Genomic DNA, 19,824 nt, shown 5'->3' with positions numbered 1-19,824 from the left:
ATCTGGCTTAAATTTTGAATTTTTTTTTTTTTTTTTGTTCACTACTCAATGTATCGTTAGACTACATCGAAGACTACATCCAACAATACATACAAGACTAGAACGTTAAACTACATCCAAGTTTGGGGGAGGGGTATTCTCACCTCTTTTCTGAATCTAATAATGAAAGAGAATAACCTATAACATAAGCCAGAAAAATATTTTACTGCAATTTAAAAAAAAGTAATATATGGATAGATTCTATTAGCATATGCACTAAATGCAACTTACCTTCTGGGCTATCCACGGTGAAGTTCTGAAGCATTCTAAACGTCTTTGAAGGGATATGGGACCCCTTGTAGCGGGGATCACGCTGGCCATGCAGACACATATCTTCATTTACTACAAACATGCAAGATTAACATGCCATTCCACGACATATATGTAGATTTAACTCTATCTACGTATCACAGACAAATGAGCCAAACATAAAGTCTTTTTAAAAATAAAATTAGGCAAAAAAAGCACACTTTACGTCCTTATTGTAAACGAAAGTGTTTTTTTTTTATCCTAATGTGTAATTTTATATCATTGCTCAGATTTGTGATTTTTTCCCTTACAAATTGTAATATAATTCGAATCAGAATTTAAAGTAACGTGATAACAAGCTATTTCATCACGAAAAAATTCATTCAATTGCATAGCCAGGCATGTAAGACGCAGAGGAGCTCCTGGTCCTCTTTCTTTTTCCTCCCTCCTTTCTAGAAATCCTTTCTAGAAATACTTAGTTGTGTACAAAGTTACTCTCCAGATTGGAACTGAAATTCAATCAGAATCAGAGCTTTTATTTTCTTTTCAGAGGCAGCGCTAAGTGCTTCCTATGTAGGTCTTGAAATGACTTACGATATTATTATTTTGTTCCGCTATTGTCAGTATTAAACACACAGCTCAAAATACAAATCGTTTTCAGTAATGCGCAAATAATACGTCTGGCAAATAATCTGGCAAATAATGGTAAATAATACATCGTCTTTAGAACATTTAGGGAGCAGTACCCTACGCCGGTTTGTGGTAATTTCTGTTCGTCTTATGGCTGGGATCTGGTATATTCATCTTTGATATGGTCATATATTATCATCTCTGTTTGGGGTGTTTTATATTTTTTCTTTTAAACGCATCAAAAATTTGTTTATAGGCACGTTTGTTATGTTTTACAATTCAAACAAAAATTTCAGAGAGAGGGGCACCCCCTCCTGGTTACGCTCTTTGCTGTTAACCTTTTTATTATATTTCATTACAGTTTTCAAGAATGGAAAATACTCGTAGAATCGTAACCACATTAAGTCTTTAATTTTCTCTAATCCAATAATCCAACTCTGGCACGTACGCATGGGGGGGCCTTCGGGCCCGGCCCCCCCAAAATTTTTCGAAATGTTTAATTTCCCCATTTTTTCTTGGGATTTCTGGCAAAAGTAGGACATTTTTTAAGAATCTAGATACATGTACGAAGCTTTTTTTGGGGGGGGGGGGATTTACAGCATGCAATTGTCTGATCAAGTCACTGCCCAATTATTAACCCATTTTCTGTATAACTTTTTACCCTCTTTGAAGTAATTAGCGATTGTACTGTTATTTTGTTTTGTAAAAAGAGTTTGCTTTCCACAGCAAAATAGAATTATTCTTGATATTATGTCATTTTCATGATAAAGTACAGCTTTTAATGGATCAATTTTGGAAACTATCATTTTTCATTAAAATCGACGTTTTTGCAATAGAAGAACTACCCCCACAGCACCCATATTGCACTATTAACCCTAAAATTTCCCTTTCAGTGGGATATAATAGATTAATCACTGGTTCTAAATCGCTATGAACATAACCTGAGTCTAAAACGTACTTTTAAGGCCTCAGTCTCCTTCCCCCATCCGCTACAATACTACTGATTAAAGTTAATCTGTATTTTCCGATATACGTGCTTTTTGCATTTATTTAGTTGCTATAAAAAAGTGCTACTTTATATCTGCTGTTTTGGAGGTTTTGGCCCCCCCCCCCCGAAATAAATTCCTGCGTACGTGCCTTATCCAACTTAACCTCAGAGAATTCTTTTTATGCATTTCTGTTAAGTTTTAAAGAGCTTGGCAAAAATTAGAGGGGGGTTCAAACCCGTACCCCCTGGACACGGCCTTGAAGCTAATCAAATTTAAGGATCGCACCCTAAGTAACCACCATTCAAAAATCCTAAAATTAACTGACAAGTTAAGGACCCTTGGATATAGGAGTTAGTTGGTCAAGTCAGTTTTGAATGAGCCTTCTATTTCAGAGGGAGGATAAGAGCTATTGGCTCATTAACATGGACTTCTATTACGAATATGTATTGAAAAGGATTTCTTATAACAGTGAGAATGAACGCAAGTTGGAAAACTTATTATTTGAATATAGCGCTTACAAAGAAATTAGCTATTATTCATGAGTCTGTTATATTTTTACTAGTGATTCTTTATTTATGCTTACCTAAACTCAATCTGATTTTTTTTTCTATTGTCAGCATTGGTGATAATTCTTTGCTTTTGTCACTGCTAAGTTTTTATTTTCAAGTTAAGGCTAAAACCCTGCAACCAATATTTGGTTCAGTTGGAGAAGAGACACAGATTAAGGGAAGGGAAGAGGTAGAATTTCCAACTCAGACTTTCAGACCCCCCCCCCCCTCCACTAGATTTTAAAAAGACATTTATTTTGTTATATTCATAAAAAAACAAAGTCCCCATAGATTTTAAAAATGCATTTTTTTTTCGTCAAATAAAGTAAAAGATTCATCCCCTCCCCCCTCATATTTTCGTGAATCGGTTTCCCTGAGCAAAAATTTGTTGATACTTCCATTAGAACTGGATAGAGTTACTCAAGAGTTAATCAGAGTCAAAATAGAAAAGCACCCATAATTAATACATAACTATGACAAAGGGATTATTATGACTGGTGAAAATTATAAGCAGAATGGAAAATAAGCAGAAAGAATAACTGTGGTCAAATACTATTAATCTGATTTGGCAGCAATGACACCGACTTATGCTAGATAACGGCTGTGGCATATCTGACTTTGGAATCCACGCGAGAAATCTAAAATTCATCATAGTACATCCAAAAAAGTAAAGCTTTGTTATCATAAATACTTGTATATTTAAGAAATTACTTTTTTAATTCAAATTATTACAGGCTATAAAAAAAACATATGTGTTTGAGACAAATATTTTTTACTTTTGGTAACGTGTGGTAAAGTCTTCTCATTCTATAAATTAAATAAATTTATCCTCCTTAAATAGTTCTCAAATTTAACAACTTAAAAATCTTCAATTTTTGAAAGTACAGACCTAACGATTCTATCAGTTAATTTATAAATCTTAAAGCATTCATTTTTTCTTATTTTTACAAAATAGCTCAGCCAGCAGTATAATGAAAGCATTTAAAAGAAGCTAAAGATTCAAGACCTGCATTTGTAAAGGCTAATTCAAGATCATTTAGGAGGCCTACTTTGGTGAAGATCAATTAGGAGACCTGTACTGATGATGGTCAATTAGGAGGTCTGCGTCAATCAAGGTCAATTAGGATGCCTTCATTGGTCAGGGTCAATTTAAAGCCTAGTTTGAGACCTGCATTGGTTCATCTATTCATTTTAATTATTCTAGCAAGAGGACTTTGAGATAAGCTTATAAAAAAAAACAATTTGTTAACATTGTTACCGTTACCCAGACTTATTGGAATCGCTGAGATGCCGCAAAATATTTAAAAAATTTCTACATGCAAGTATGGTAGATAGAGTTTTGTTAATTTTAAAGTGTTTCAAATACCTGTTTAAATGAGAAGCTTTTACTATTTATGGTACTTTTTATCTTATGAAATAACATTTGAAAATATGCTGCGCATCAAAACGATTTTAGTAAACCCTGAAATTGCTTATTAGCAATTTTTTACCAACTTATCAATGAGCTTGGTCCCCAAAGTTTGCCTATGTTGTATATACTCCAAAGAGAATGGGAAATCGCCAAGAGAGAATACTCAAGCTATTTAATATGGCTCCAATGCGAATAAATAGTGCCACTTGCGGTGCAGTGTTATCAGAAAAAAATAGAAGCAATTCTTAGTAGTAGTAGTAGTAGAACAATTTTATTAGAAATAAACATTTCTTAATCAATAGCACAACATAAGCGAAGCTTGCGAGGCTGTGCTAAATTCAAAGAAAATAAAGAGACAATATGGACAATTCGTTAACATTGTTACCGTTACCCAGACTTATTGGAATTTCTGAGATGCCGCAAAATATTTAAAATACTTCTACATGCAAGTATGGTAGATAGAGTTTTGTTAATTTTAAAGTGTTTCAAATACCTGTTTAAATGAGAAGCTTTTACTATTTATGGTACTTTTTATCTTATGAAATAATATTTGAAAATATGCTGCGCATCAAAACGATTTTAGTAAACCCTGAAATTGCTTATTAGCACTTTTTTACCAACTTATCAATGAGCTTGGTCCCCAAAGTTTGCTTTGGCCCCCAAAGTTTGATGCCGCAAAATATTTAAAATACTTCTACATGCAAGTATGGTTGATAGAGTTTTGTTAATTTTAAAGTGTTTCAAATACCTGTTTAAATGAGAAGCTTTTACTATTTATGGTACTTTTTATCTTATGAAATAATATTTGAAAATATGCTGCGCATCAAAACGATTTTAATAAACACTGAAATTGCTTATTAGCAATTTAAGAACCATAATTTTATTTCGTTAAAATTGGATTTTGTTTTAAAAATTTGGGTTTTCATTTTGAAATTATTCAGAGGTAAGCGGTTAATTTGTGACTATTTTATCTGGCTAAAATTTTTATTTTGGTCAAGACGTTTATTTATTTATTTTCATTTATTTTTGAACTTAAGGAAACCATAAAAATTTTCAAGTATTTTTATATTTTCAATTATCCAATGTCAGGATGGTCTGAACACCTATTTAATTCTGAATCATTAAAGTTTAGCGTTATAAATTCTAATATAAATGCTTGATTATGCATAGAGTTTACAGACCAGTAGACGACAGACCAGTAGAGTTCTTAAGATTCATAATTTTATTTCGTTAAAATTGGATTTTCTTTTTTAATTTGGGTTTTCATTTTGAAATTTTTCAGAGGTAAGCGGCTAATTTGTGACTATTTGTTATGGCTAAAATTTGAATTTCGGTCAAGATGTTTATTTATTTATTTTCATTTATTTTTTAACTAAAGGAAACTATAAGAATTTTCAAGCCTTTTTATATTTAAATATAAATTAGATTAGGCATAGAGTTTACAGACCAGTAGACGAGCAATCAAAAGGTGACATTGAAAAGGACAATACGATACATATTACTAGGCTATCAAATAGGCCATGAGCAGTAAGAGAAGTTAGGCCCAAGACTAAAATAAAGTCAATTACCTTTTTGCTTAAACAACTCCATAAGTTCTTTGTCCCCTTCTTCTAAAACTAGACGGCGTTCTTGTGGCACGTTGGTGGAAAATCCTTGATATGAGCCTCCTGAACTATTTGACGATCGTCTTTCGGATGTTCTACGGGACTGAGGCGTATCTGTATGAACTTCAGCTTCGCGGACAGTGTGGTCTGAAGGAATAAATAGTGATGTTCTAAGAAAAGTACAAGTGTCGTAGCAAACATTATTACTCTTTTTTTCACATTTTTATTTTTGGATAAGGTATCTTTTGGTTAAAAAGCTTTAAATTTCATTCTTGCTATCGTATGGAATTACAAAATGAGAGATGTGACACCCTGTTATTTTGGGCGTAACAGAGGATGTAATAAGAGCCAAATCCGGAATTAATCGCCTAACCACCACCCCCTACACTAACAGGCGCATGTTTTAGCTTTAAACGACCCTCTTATGCTTTTTCCTAATTTCTACTATTTCCAGCACTAGAGTCTAGAGTCAACCCTACGCAATACCGAAATATAGATAGATCTTTATGTTACTTTGAGTTTTTTTCTTATATGTTGAATTTCTTAGGCTATCCTCAAACAATTCAAAAAAACATTTAGGCTAAATCTAATACAGTTTTTAGCATTTATCAAAAAATAAAAATTAGGCTATACATCCATTTAATATCCTGAAAGACGTTTTCAGGATGAAATATCCAATATTAAACCGCAAGGGTATTGGTGCAATATAATCCCCTCTCGTGAAGGAAAAATATTAGTTTCTGACTTCATTATAATGTAACTGCATTCTTGTCTTCGAGGGAGGAGGATGGAGAAAATTTTCCAAGGAGACTTCATTCTAGACAATTATTTCTAACAGCACTACACCGCCGTTGCGCCTCGGCGTGCAGTAGCACCCTCTCAGCGTTGCATACACTTTGGTAAAATTGTGGGTGGCTTAAAAAAAATCCTCGTTAAAAGTAGTCTCGCCTATAGAGATCACAATTTAAGGACAAGTTAATGGGTTTAAATATTGTTTTTTGAAAAAATGATTTTTTAATGTAACAACACTCTAAGAAAATAATCCTAAAGTTTCGCCAATTCAGTTTTATTTTTGAGATTAAATGAACGTTTTCTATTTTTTAAGCTTTATAAAAATCTAAGTTCCAACAAATTTTTAAAAAGATCTATATTATTTTATGCAATTTCCTTCCGTCTTTTCACCTTAAAAAAACCACTGTTTAAAGTCTCCGCTTGTACTACTTCCAACTGTTTTCTTTAATAAATAGACGTTACTGATTTCCCACATTTTTTTTCTTAAGGTAATTTGTTAGATATATAAAGAAGAAATATGGAAGCATAACCTTTGAATTAATTTGCATAAAAAAAAACAATGCAAATATAGCGAATATATGTCAGAGACGGAGGCAGGGGTCTAGGTGTCCCCTCCCCCCGAATTCCTAAGTTTTTCCGAATTTCCGGACGCTTTGCAGCCAAATTGTCAAATAAGATGTATTCTTTTGTTATCAACTCCCCCCCACTTCCCTGAAAAAAACTTCTGTGCATGTACCTGATCTCTGTATATTGCATAAAAAAACTAGATCACTTATAGCTTCACAGGTACTTATCTGCCCCAAAATAACGAGGAATAAAGACCCTCCTTAAAATATAGTCTGACTGAATTTGACTATAAAAGTTTATTATCCGTCACATTTCGTTTTTTAAGTCATAAGTTCTGGCACGTCTCCGTGGTTGAGTCACATGTGGTTGCGGTCTAACTAGTTTTTCTTCAGCTAAACAATTACCTTGTGTTTTGGCAAATCTGTCAAAATCGATGCCAGAAACTAATTGCAAACCGGAAAATGTTGTTAACGGAATTGGCATAGGCCTATTCTCAGTAATTGTTAAGTCAATCAAAAAATCTGTTTAGTTGAAATCTGTGTTTAGAACTTAGAACCCTCTGTAATGTCTGTTGGCTTAGAAATATAGACAAAATAATTGTCATCTTATTATACAGAATATGGTATTTCAGGATGCGTCACAGAGAAAAAAAACGGTTTCAAAAAGCTGTGTTTTCTGAGCGTTTCTTATTTCTTTTGGTTGAAACAGGAAATTTGAGCATTCCATGTTTGGGAGGAGGGTTGTCTGTAGCTTCAGATTTCACTAAAAAATTATTTTTCATTTTCACCTTTTTTCTACACAATGAAAAAAATTTACTTGTCGACATTGGTTCATCATTTTCAGACTGTATTGATTTTAATTTCACTACTTAAAATTAATTTGCACGAGAGAAATTTCTTATACTTTTTCGTAAATCTTGTCTACTGTAAATTTGTCTCAATTGGTAACTTCGAACTTAATGGAAGTTACCAAAGTCAGCAGAAAAATCATATATTTTACCAAAATTCAATATGAAGAAAAAAATTGATCAGAATTCACTATTTTGAAATCGAAACAAGGAAATTATCTACAAATTTGCGTCTATGAAATCTACACAATAAAAACTAAACCTAAAGACTAACTTTTTGAGATACGTGAAATCAATGCATAGGGAATTAGAACCAGAAATGCTTTTCTTTTTTTGCATAAGGTAAGCAACTTACATCAAATACATTGAACACAAAAAACACAAAAAAAATTAATTTTACCTGAGTTTCTTTCGTGTGAGAAGCCCTATTAAACTGTATTAATAAATCCCAAGTTAATAAATCACCATTTAGAAAAAAAATGTATTTTAGTGATATTTTGAAACTACAAGTCCCTGTAGTCAAACCCTGCACTAAACTTCGAGCGGTCTATATGTGAATTTTATTGTTTTAAGCAAATAAAATAATAACCTTCCGAGAATATAAACTTGCAAATAAGCTTTTTTTAGAAGCCTTGGTACTACTTTTACGTTCTGGAGATTATTTATCTTGAATCATATAAGAAGAAGCATTTTCACACCAAAAAGAATATAGAAATATTATGGTTTTCTAACAACTATTAAAATGACACTTTGAAACACTGACGTAAAAGTAGCATTGAATGAGTCTTTCAGAAGCCAAAGCATTCATGCTACTGAATTTCTTTATTTTCGTTTTTTTAAACATTTAAGTGGTTGGTTGACTAGTCAGATTATCATTTTCTGATGGAAGTCATATAGAAACAGAATTTAGTGAGTCGTATCGGCCAGACCTGCGCACTGGGCTGAGCGTATATTTTTGTGTGGTTAGCAGGAAATTAGAAATTTAGATTTTATTATTACTTGGCAACGATTGTTCTTCACTACGTAGCTTGATTCTGTTTTTTTTTTTTTTTCATTTTAGTATTGAACTGCTCAGTTGACTGTTTAGCTTAGTAATGCCCGAAAGAAAGCCTGCATGCTGGCAAGACCTGCAATTTGGGCTGACAGTTTTTTTTTGCTTGTTTTTTTTTTTAGCAGCAGGAAATTGGAAATTGAAATAACTTATTCTAATATAAAGCAATAGAAATAAGCGAGTTGAAAGACATTAGGATTATAAGACCAGAGGGCCAAAGACCCCTCCCCCCTTCGTGCGTGCTTGGCAAAGAGTTTCTCAGTGACAATAATCTGAAAAATTGTACTGAAAAATGCAGTATTTTAGTTACGTATAGAGCATCTTTTAATGCATCTTTATGGTTGAAAACTTTACTGAACGTGATCACCTTTACTAAAACTCATTCAAGCGAAAAACTTACTCAATCAGTAATTTGAAACTAATTTTGGGACTGTTCCACCTTAGCTCCAAAATTTGACACAACGATTTTCATGGGACCAGACTCAGAGGCTTTATTATGCTTTTATTCGAGAACACTTCGGTTGGTTATTTAATTACCACAACTCATACTCGGATTAATCTGACTGTGGATCTGTTCGGCTACATTGCCGACAATGGCAACAAATTAATAACTTACACACAAAAAAGCTGGTTTATCACTGTATTTACAGTCCAGTGATATACTTTTCTTCTATAAGTGAACTGCATCGATCCAGCTGAAGCCCACTTGGTGACGGTGATTACAGACAACCTGACTACCAACCTTCTGCAGTTTAGAATTAACACCAATGTACAAAACCAATTTTAGGTGTAATCTGAGTTGGGTGGAGATGAAAAGCAGCATCAACCTCCTAGCTAAACTCCTTTTTTGTTCACAAAATGTGGTAACAAAATAACATATGTCTGTTAAAAACTAACAGAGTTGTAAATATCTTATGGAGGGAATTTTTTACATACCTCCTGGGACCTCTTTTTTTAAATTTCTTACCAATGACCCTTTGTTGTGAAGGTGGTCAACTTGGAACAATTTAAATCTAAGCTAAGTAGGTGGGAGGTCTAGGTGAATTTTATTCTATTGGCTTTCACAGAAGAAAACTTAGCATGTATTCTTAAATTTCAACCTCTATATTTTTTTCTGAAGACTTTATATTGCGATGCTAAACTCCTTTTTTTGTTAACAATAATTATGAAATAAGATTGACGGTCAGTCCTTTTCGAAACCTGAGGGTTTGGCTTCCCATTCTGTACCAAGCTCCCTTTCTAAAAAACCTTGTCTGAGACTAAAGGACAGCGTCTCTTCACCGAAACTGTTTCCAATTTCAAATTAGCGCTAGCTAAATATTGGTATTAGTAAAATCTTATTGTGAATGAGCCTTAATACCCTATACACGCAAAATGTCATAAGTTGTAAGTGGTTTCTTTGTCAGTTTAGAAGAACTTTATCAAGATTGGAATTATCCGAAGAAAAGAGTTTGGATTAGAAACGTCTTTTAAAAACGATAGGAAATATCCAGAAAAGTAAACAAATTGGACAAAAATCATATTGATTTATTGTTACTGTGCAACAGAACAGATTTTTTAACCCCAAGGAAAAATACTTACTTGATCTAAATAATCTTTTACCACTAGTCTTCAAAAAAAGTGCTACGTATTTTAATTTGTCATTAAAAGACATATTTTTAAATATCTTACCAATGGTGTCCTCTTGCTCTGTACCATCTGTTGTGTCTGTTATTAACTGCAGAATTCTGAAAGATCTTGACTGGGTTGGGGCTCCCAGTTGCTTTGAATTAATTGGAGACTCACCACCAAGATTCATGCTAGAAAAGACAGTCATGATGGTAGTACCCAATAGGCTAGTGGTAGGCTGCAGTCTAAGGCCCCAAAACTTGATGAAATCGCCAGAAATATTTTTTCCATTTTTAATAAGGTACAACAAGTTTATCTGAGAAATGAGCATAATGTTTTATAAGTTATCACTGCCGAACAATTCACTTTTCTCAAAACAAAACTCTTACTTTAAGGAAAGGGTGTCGGAAATCTGAACATTCAATTAAAAAAGGGGGCAGATCTTGTTCTCCTTATTTGGGACTAATTATTAAGGGTAATAGACCTAAAAATCAAATTTTAAATTTAAGATAATAACCTCGGTTTGACAACCCTCTTATGCTTACTTTGACATTTCATAAAGATACACTTTCTGAGGGAGTGTCTTAATGTGGGTATGGACCGGGTGGTCGTACACCAAACCTTGAAAATTTGAGATTGCGCTGAAAAGTTGATAGACATGTCCTAAAAATATAGCTTTTGATAGTATTAAATAAAAAAAACTAATTTTTTTAGCTGAAAGTAAGGAGCGACATTAAAACTTAAAACGAACAGAAATTACTCCGTATATGAAATGGGTTGTCCCCTCCACAATCCCTCGCTCTTTACGCTAAAGCTTTAAATTGTTTTAAAAAGTAGAATTGTGGCAGAGTCAAACTTTAGCGTAAAGAGCGATGGATTGCGGAGGGGACAGCTCATTTCATATACGGAGTAATTTCTGTTCGTTTTAAGTTTTAATGTCGCTCCTTACTTTCAGCTAAAAAAATTAGTTTTTTTTATTTAATTTCTGAACGTTTTTGAATTAATGCATGTTTGGTTTTGGCTCTCCGAACATAAACTATTAAAATGAAATTTGTATATTAATTCTTTTTTTGGCTAAATGGCTTTCTCTTAGTTTTGATCAGACGATTTTGAGAAACAAGGGGTGGAGAAGGAGGCCTAGTTGCCCTCCAATTTTTCGGTTACTTAAAAAGGCAACTAGAACTTTAAATTTTTAACGAACATTTTTATTAGTAAAAAATATACGTAACTTAAGAATTAACTTACGTAACAAACTTTCATAACCTTATATTTTTATTATGTATACGAGGGGGTTTGTACCCTCGTTAATACCTCGCTCTTTACACTAAATCGTAAGTTTTGTCCCAATTCTTTAAGAATGACCCCTGAATCAGAAAGGCCTAGAATAACTAGTTGAAATTACTAAAAATACTTTAGCATAAAGAGCAAGGTATTTATCTCCTCCTAAATACCTCGCTCTTTATGCTAAAGTATTTTTAGAACCCCTCATATGCGTAATAATCTCTGTTCGTTTTAAGTTTCAATGCTACTTCTTCCTTTCATTTGAAAAAACGTTTTCATGTTTATTTTTCATTGTTTTCTTATAATAATCCTAGAGATTCCTGCGCCCTTGTCATTGAATTTTTCTTTCCCTATGACAGATTCCTCCAAGGAAAGATCCTCCAACATAGCCCCCTCTCCTCAGCCCCACCCCCAAACAGAATAAAATCCCCCTGAAAACGTCTGTACACTTCCCAATAACCATTACTATATGCAAACAATGGTCAAAGTTTGTAACTTGCAGCCCCTCCCCCAGGGATTGTGGGGGAGTAAGTCATCCCCAAAGACATAGTTATTATGGTTTTCGACTATGCTGAACAAAATGGCTATCTCAAAATTTTGATCCGTTGACTTTGGGAAAAAATGAGCGTGGGAGGGGGCCTAGATGCCCTCCAATTTTTTTGGTCACTTAAAAAGGGCACTAGAACTTTTCATTTCCGTTAGAATGAGCCCTCTGGCGACATTATAGGACCACTTGGTCGATACGATGACCCCTGGGGAAAAAAAAAAAAAAAAAAAAAATAAACACGCACCCGTGATTTGTCTTCTGGCAAAAAATACAAAATTCCACATTTTTGTAGATAGGAGCTTGAAACTTCTACAGTATGGTTCTCTGATACCCTGAATCTGATGGTGTCATTTTCGTTAAGATCCTAAGACTTTTAGGGGGTGTTTCCCCCTATTTTCCTAAATAAGGCAAATTTTCTCAGGCTCGTAACTTTTGATGGGTAATACTAATCTTGATGAAACTTATATATTTAAAATCAGCATTAAAATGCGATTCTTTTGATGTAGCTATTGATATCAAAATTCAATTTTTTAGAGTTTTGGTTACTATTGAGCCGGGTCGCTCCTTACTACAGTTCGTTACCACGAACTGTTTGACTGGCTGCTTCAATGTCGCTAGTCACTACAATAGTTGATGGGAAACCGAGATCTGTTCCTATTACTGCTGCTACTATTACAACCTCCCTGTTTTATTAAAGCATTTAAGGGTAACACCCTATGTTTTATTTCGCGAGCCACCTTGCGAGAAATCTCAGGAGATAAATCATTTTCTTATAGTCTTATTCCATTCAAATATCCAGCCATTTAGATGTGCTGATTCAAAAGTCGTTATGTTACATTTTTTGTAAAATATTTATAGCCCAGCCAGTCTCTATCGATTGGTTAGGTCTGCTTTTGTTTGCCTTATTTCATAATTCATTTTTTATAACCTCTTTTGTCGTCCACTTATATAGTTGCAACATGGAGCGTTTTCTAAGCAAAAGTATAACATTTCCAAACGAAAGTATTTCTTGTACAAACAACTAGTCCTTAATAACAACATCAAAATACACAAAACACATTTTTCCCTCTATTCTGTAAATTTTGTGTAGAGTAATATAACACCTTTAGATTTCGCAGCCGCACTCTATTTCAGGGAAATATAACTTCCAAAATAAATATACTTTAATAGCGGTTACGCAACAAAAGAATACTGTTTTTGAATATTGGCAATATAGAGGATATGAACCCTCCAACTTTTCTGGTTACGCCAAAAGGCATGCACTATAGAGCAGACGTTGCAGGGGTGTGGTACATTGGCTTACGATTTTTTTTTGGTTAGTTATTTATTAATTATTTATTAGCTTTTCTAACAAATTTGAAAACTGTTGCTCTTGTCCATATATACAATTATTGTGAAAAAGAAGAGGGCGGTAAATATTTTTGAATTAAAATCTACTTGGTGGAAGTGAATACAATCTTGAAAGCCAGCGTCTCAGACGGGTGATCGAGTTTTAGGATTGACATATGACCGACAAGTCCCCTGGACTTTGAAAGGGGAAGCATATATTTTTCATACTGTTTGGGTTTACGGCTTGGTAAACGGCAGGAGTAAGATGAGTTTGACCATTCTTCGTTTCACAATCAATTTCTCGCTTCAACAAATACTTCAAAATTGTTAAAAAGCCAATGATAGCCAAAATGCTAGCCAATGAATGCCAAAAGTAGACAATGATAGAGCTTAAAAACCCCAAAATACTTACCATGGCCAATAGGAAAATCCACTTTTCAACAAAATATATAAACTTAAAACATTTTCTTATTGTGAACACAATGGAGATTCGAAAGCAAATGAAAGTGAAACAAATAATACAGAAATTTAAATATTTTTGCTGTTTTGACGAGCTCAAAGAAATATTTTGGAATTCTGCCATAAACTAGCTTGCTTTGCAAATTTTCCAGGAAACAGTTGATGATTTGACGTGTGCAATAATAGAAGAATATTTTTCTATAAAAACATTAAAGTACTTGCTAAAATAAGCGTAGCTTGGCTACAACAGCTGCGGTAACATAAGGTGCTGTACAGAAAGTATAGCACAGGAGAATTTAGGCATAAATAAATATTCTAAAGCACGTCAACTCAATTTATTTTGAGTCTTCTGATTTTAAGCCGACTTCAAATCACGTAAAATAAGGCTAAGTTACGGACTAGTTGTAATTTTCATTCTATGAATAGATTCTGACGAAAATTAGAAAATGTGAAAAGGTAAATAAAAATGAAAGGCTGAAAAATTTGTAAAATAAATTCAGTTTTAGGATGTTCCACTTTTTTCATAAGTTTCACTTTTTGTGCAACCAAATGTAATGAAAACTTTTTGCTATTTTAAATTTCACCTATATGCATTATTTAACTCAAATGTTGGGGACGAAAAATCTCATGTTATAGCTCCAAGAGGTCCCGCAATCCATATCAAGGTTTTAATTATATATTTTTTTCAAAGCCAGGGCAGAATAAAAAATCTACCCTTTCCTTCTGTTAGGGAGACTAAAGATGGATTCAGTCATTTTTTTTTGTTTTCTATATTGACTCCCATACTGACCCCAATGTTTTCTGAACTTCGAGTTCCAAATTTCCAATTTATAAATCATCTTTGATGTGGTTTTCTGGTGATTACAATCTTCCTAAGAAATAAGTCCAGGGCGATATGTAGAGGGGAGATCACCGGGACTTACCACACCCCTTCCCATTTTATGGGTGATTTTTTCTAAAAAACTAAAAAATATTTATCCAACTCGTGAATTGGTCGTACAGACGTAGGTAAAAAACCCTTAAACCCCAACTCCATGCAAGATTACTTTGGCAACCATCCCCCCCCACCAATTGCAAACAACCTTTTAGTGACCCCCCCTAACAAAACTCTTTTGGTAAATCTCCTTCTCTCGAACAAAACTTGGATTCGGCCCTACTTTAATCAATAATACTGTTCCAGAAGAACCTCTTGGTTTCGAAGTAATAATTCAGGAGATATAGGTAATCAAAATAGTTTTTTTCCTAGAGGCAGTAGCAGGCTTAGGCAAGACCAAATCTGTTGGATTTTTCTGAAAATCGAGTATATAAGCCCCATTTCACCTTCTCTTGCAAAAATTACAAGTTCAGTTAAGTGTACTTTCAGGGCGTTTCCCGGAAATTTTCAATCAAAACTGTCCAAAGCCAGAAATTCAAACCTTTTCTAAATGACATTTTTGATAAGCTTATGGGTTTCTCGCTGTTTTTGGGAATGCCTTTGGTCCTCTGCCAAGGCATTTTAAACTTCTTTAAGTCATAAACATTTCACGTCAAATATACGACCCAAACAACTGAACTAATGCGACTACTCTTTAATAAGATCAATAAACAAACATCTGACTTTGTACAACGTTGAGCAAAAGCTTCAGGATAAACTAAAATTAGCTTGTAAAGGAGAATTCATTGACATAACTATAACTAAGTAATTAAGGATGGTAATAAAACTTATTCTTAAGGTATCTAGTAGTAGCCTATATGTACAAAGCTGTATATAAAAGGGATTTTGTGATATTTTCTCCTAAAGTCATCCAATAAAATTCATTTTTAAACACTTTCAGGAAAAATGTGCAAAAATATTCATTGGAAATTCAGACCCGTAGTCAATGAAACTAAAACAACTAATAGGCCTACCTCTACCTGTAAAATTTGACTGTGTAGCCAGCGATCAAAAATATGTAGAAACTACTTAAAGAGCGTGTATGGTGACAGGCATAAAAAAAAACTTAATTTAAACACTTTCGTGATAATCGAAGAAAAATTGCGCCCCCTTCCCTCAAACACAGAATTATAAGTCTCCTCCCAGCGCCCCACTAAAAAAGAAAATCTGAAAGTTTCAACAAGGAATCCCAGCCGTGAGACAAAATAGAGTACATTATTGTTTCTTTCACTGATGATATTGCCCCTGGTTTCAAACTACAGCAGGGGCAAAAAACCGGAGTGTATACACTTTTGGGAGGATAGGAGAAAGTTTATGGTTCATCCTTTCTCCAAAAACAAAACTATAGCCCCCTCCCCCCAAAAAAATCCTGGAAGTTTCAACTCGATCGTCCAGCCATGAGACAAAACAGGTAACACTCTTCGTTTTTTTCACTAATGACAGTACCCTTGCTACTTCCTGGAAAAATTAATCTGAATCCCGCTAAAATCCTGTAGGTTTGTTTAAGGGTTTGTGGTTGCTGGTTTAGGTTGTTTTAGAGTACTTTTAGGGCTTGTGGCTAATGGTCTTGCTATAAATATTCCTAAGTCGAGTTTTTAAATTTCCTCGATTGTTCCTCACGTTCTCCATCAGGTACCTGATACTCATCTATCAAAGGGGAAAAGAAGGTATAGAGAAGTCTTGGTATATTAAAAAAGCTTAAAAATGCTTTCCCTGAGTTGATCCTGAAAGTCTAGTTCCATTGCTTAGTCCATTCCTATGTTTCTTACTGTCGAATATCATGGATATCAACTTTCCTCTCTTTTCTGTAACCTCTTTCTAAGGTTTATGATAGAGCAATATTTCAGGAAATTAATTTTTTGGAAGTTGTATCCACATGCATGTTTAGCTAGACATTAGAGTGTACATATAAACATATTTAACCGATCACGACTTGCTTCCTCTTCATCAATAACCCTGATTGGTAATTCTAAAGGAAATTCTTGTTTCGTTCACTGATGATACCGCCCCTGGTTTCGGACGACAGGAATTGTGAGGACCCCTTCTCCCCCCCAAAAAATTCTATAAGGTTCAAATCGATCGCCCAGTCGTAACCAAAAACAGTTGTATTTAGCCTATTATATACAGAAAACTATTCCCCCCAAAAGCTGGAGTATTTTGTTTTGCTCTCCAGCAATATTATAAAACACTGAATAAAAGTATTTAGCTTCGGGAAAAATAATTCTAATTCATTTCACAGGAACACAAACTGTTTTACTCACTTATCTAAATTGCCAACTACTTGGTTATATCCGTCCTGTGGTTCAATTGGTTGACTCTTCGCCAGTCTCTGTACACTAATCTGGTGCTGCACTGGATGACGATTTGACGGCAACTGTGGACTTTCCATATATGTTTGATTTGCGAATTGCGTAGGTTTTGGTGACTCATCATCCTCAACTTGAATTGGAATTACTCTTGTATAACCAGAACCTGTAACCACGGGAAAAGGCTAAAACATGCAATCCACAAGTATAAATAAAATTAACGTAAAAGGAAACTTGTCATTACGATGATGACTCAGAAAATTTGCGAAAAATACAACTATATATTGAGTTGCTACCAAAACAAATCATTGTACGGTACTATGCATTTGGATAAAGGCCGCATCCAGGGGGAGCAGTACCAGTTTTTAGCCCCCTCCCATCCCCCTAAACTGTTCGTCCGACTCATTAAAAATTAACAAAAATGCATATAAGCAATTTTTGATGTCTTTTGTTAAATTTTCTTTTTTAAACACCCCTCGAAAAAAAAACTAACCCACCCCGGACAAAAATCTGGGATACACCTTTCACACGGAGTGATATGTTATCCAAATCATTCTGTTTGGCTAAGACCAAGTGGTAAGTACTTCTTTTGGTGTAATCATAACACGGAACAGAGAGGTCTGTGAAATTGACAGCCATGGTTCAGAATAGATTCTACATCAAAAACAAAATTCTTCTATTACAAAGTTAAAGCTCTGATCATGCCTGATAGCCCTTTGGTTATTTGCAAAGTAGTGTTGAATGTAAAATACTGTCTAAGGTCAGTCTGATAATTCAGCATAACGAAATGGTGCTCAGTTTACCTTCAAAAATTCAGACTACATAATTAAGAATTACAAGCGATGATTTTAGTGGGACCTTTACCACATCGTTCTCAGACTTGTTGAAACTAAAAATTTCGGAAATTTAAATCAAAAATTTAACAAGCCTAGGGATGATGTGACACAAATTTTGTGTCATCTATCTCTATAGCTAAAGTGAACTTAAATATGATTTCACTATCTCAAACACCAATGAGTACATTAACTAACAGAACTATCACACTTGATGTTCAAGATGTCTGCTGAGCTATAACTGATGTCCATTCCAAAATTTTCTTTGGTAAGTTCAAAAATTTAAAGCTACAAATGAAAAACTAGATTTCCTGAGAAAAATAAATATTGAATCTGCTTCATGTTTGATCCTCTATACCGGGGGCTTTCAGCTTACACGCTTTCATTTCTAGGTGAAAGCTGGAAAGCTCAAACCATTGTCAAATCATGAAAGCCCTGGCCAAAAAAAAGAAAATTAGCACTTCTTAATCTTACGGACAACGTCTAAGTTGGACATTGCCTCTCCATCAGGCAAAATAAAATTGCTCAGAAACCCGAGTCAAAAATTTTTTGACCAAAACGAAAAATTTTTAAAACACATTTGTATTTTACATACACATTTTTTTGCAACACGTTTAGACATCTACGCGTTTGTGTTTAACAGCCAAGTAGACTTGATGTAGTTTTTTTTTTTTTTTTTTTTACAGTCTCAAAGTTTATATTTTTTTCTGAGGAAAACATTGTTCCTTGAGAACTCTCATTGAAGAGTTCTATCCGTGGTTAAGTTTTTTCCATTGAATTTTTCTTTTTGAAGAATTCGTCTTTTTGAAAAATTTTCATTAAACTTCAATGTTTGTGTTTTCGTTTATAATGCCCAATTTGATCCTGATACACATCCTCTGAGGTGATCAGCTCCCACCAGATTTATATTGAACACTATTTATTCCATAGAAAACTACTCTTCCTTCGACTATCAGTTTTGGTATTTTGGCTTGTCACAATTTCTTAATATGGGTCCCAGACTACACCTGAAAAAGTTAAGACGCTCACATACTTCAAAGTCCAACTAAGAATCTATTTTTTTTAAATGACAGTAATTTCAAATTCTGAACAATCGGGATATAATATTTCGTCCACATTACCAGAACCTTACGAATAATGCCTAAAAGATAACTGTTTCGTAATTGTATCCTTCTCTGCCTTGAAATGAATTTAATATTCTATGAAATCGAAATATGATTTCTTCGAATCTAAACCTAAATATTGTCCTAAAATAAACTTCTAAGCTATTCTTCAATAAATTCAGATATAACTTTGGAATCATGCCAGGTTCAAATCTCTATTTCCTAGTTTCCAGTCTCCCTTGTTGCTACCCTCGGAAATAGATTAGAAATTTCATCAAAGATTACTGTGTTTTTGAGAACGAACTGAACTTATGAAAAGAAACAATATATAAATCCTTGAACTGCTAGAAATTTTTGAATGACAGTCTTTCATGATCATGTCAGAATAGCTGTCAGAATGTGTCTACGCTTATGGATCTTTAACAAAATGCTAATATTTTGTTGATTATTGAAATCTAGTATTACATCAATGTTTTCCGGCAAGCTCATTGATTTCAGGAAATGTGCTGATATATTTTCCATTGAAATATTGATATATTGATATATTGATATATTGATATATATTGATATATTGGCATTGATATATTGATATATTGATATATTGATATATTGATATATACTGATATATTGGCATTGATATAATATTGATATATTGGCATTGAAATGCCAAATTTGGCATTTCATTGTTGGTAAATTCCCTTTCTCAATAATCTCATGC

The 19,824-nt window shown here is 33.8% G+C and overlaps 1 protein-coding gene across 4 annotated transcripts in view; it reads right to left on the bottom strand.

Annotated features, from left to right (window-relative positions):
• LOC136032182 (uncharacterized) overlaps positions 1-19,824 on the bottom strand; it is a 107,848-nt gene that overhangs the window by 16,911 nt on the left and 71,113 nt on the right. For 2 of the 4 annotated variants that reach the window (XM_065712378.1, XM_065712376.1), the window contains exons 4-7: positions 17,126-17,336; positions 10,399-10,526; positions 5,435-5,617; positions 271-381 (exon numbers count right to left, since the gene is read on the bottom strand). In XM_065712378.1, coding sequence (XP_065568450.1) covers positions 271-381; positions 5,435-5,617; positions 10,399-10,526; positions 17,126-17,336 — 633 coding nt within the window. The remainder of the gene's footprint in view (positions 1-270; positions 382-5,434; positions 5,618-10,398; positions 10,527-17,125; positions 17,337-19,824) is intronic. The other 2 variants (XM_065712379.1, XM_065712377.1) reach the window with 1 other exon arrangement.

Source organism: Artemia franciscana, chromosome 10, assembly GCF_032884065.1.
Source record: "Artemia franciscana chromosome 10, ASM3288406v1, whole genome shotgun sequence".
In the NCBI taxonomy this organism is placed as follows: Eukaryota; Metazoa; Arthropoda; class Branchiopoda; order Anostraca; family Artemiidae; genus Artemia; species Artemia franciscana.
This window is presented reverse-complemented; position numbering and strand designations above follow the sequence as displayed.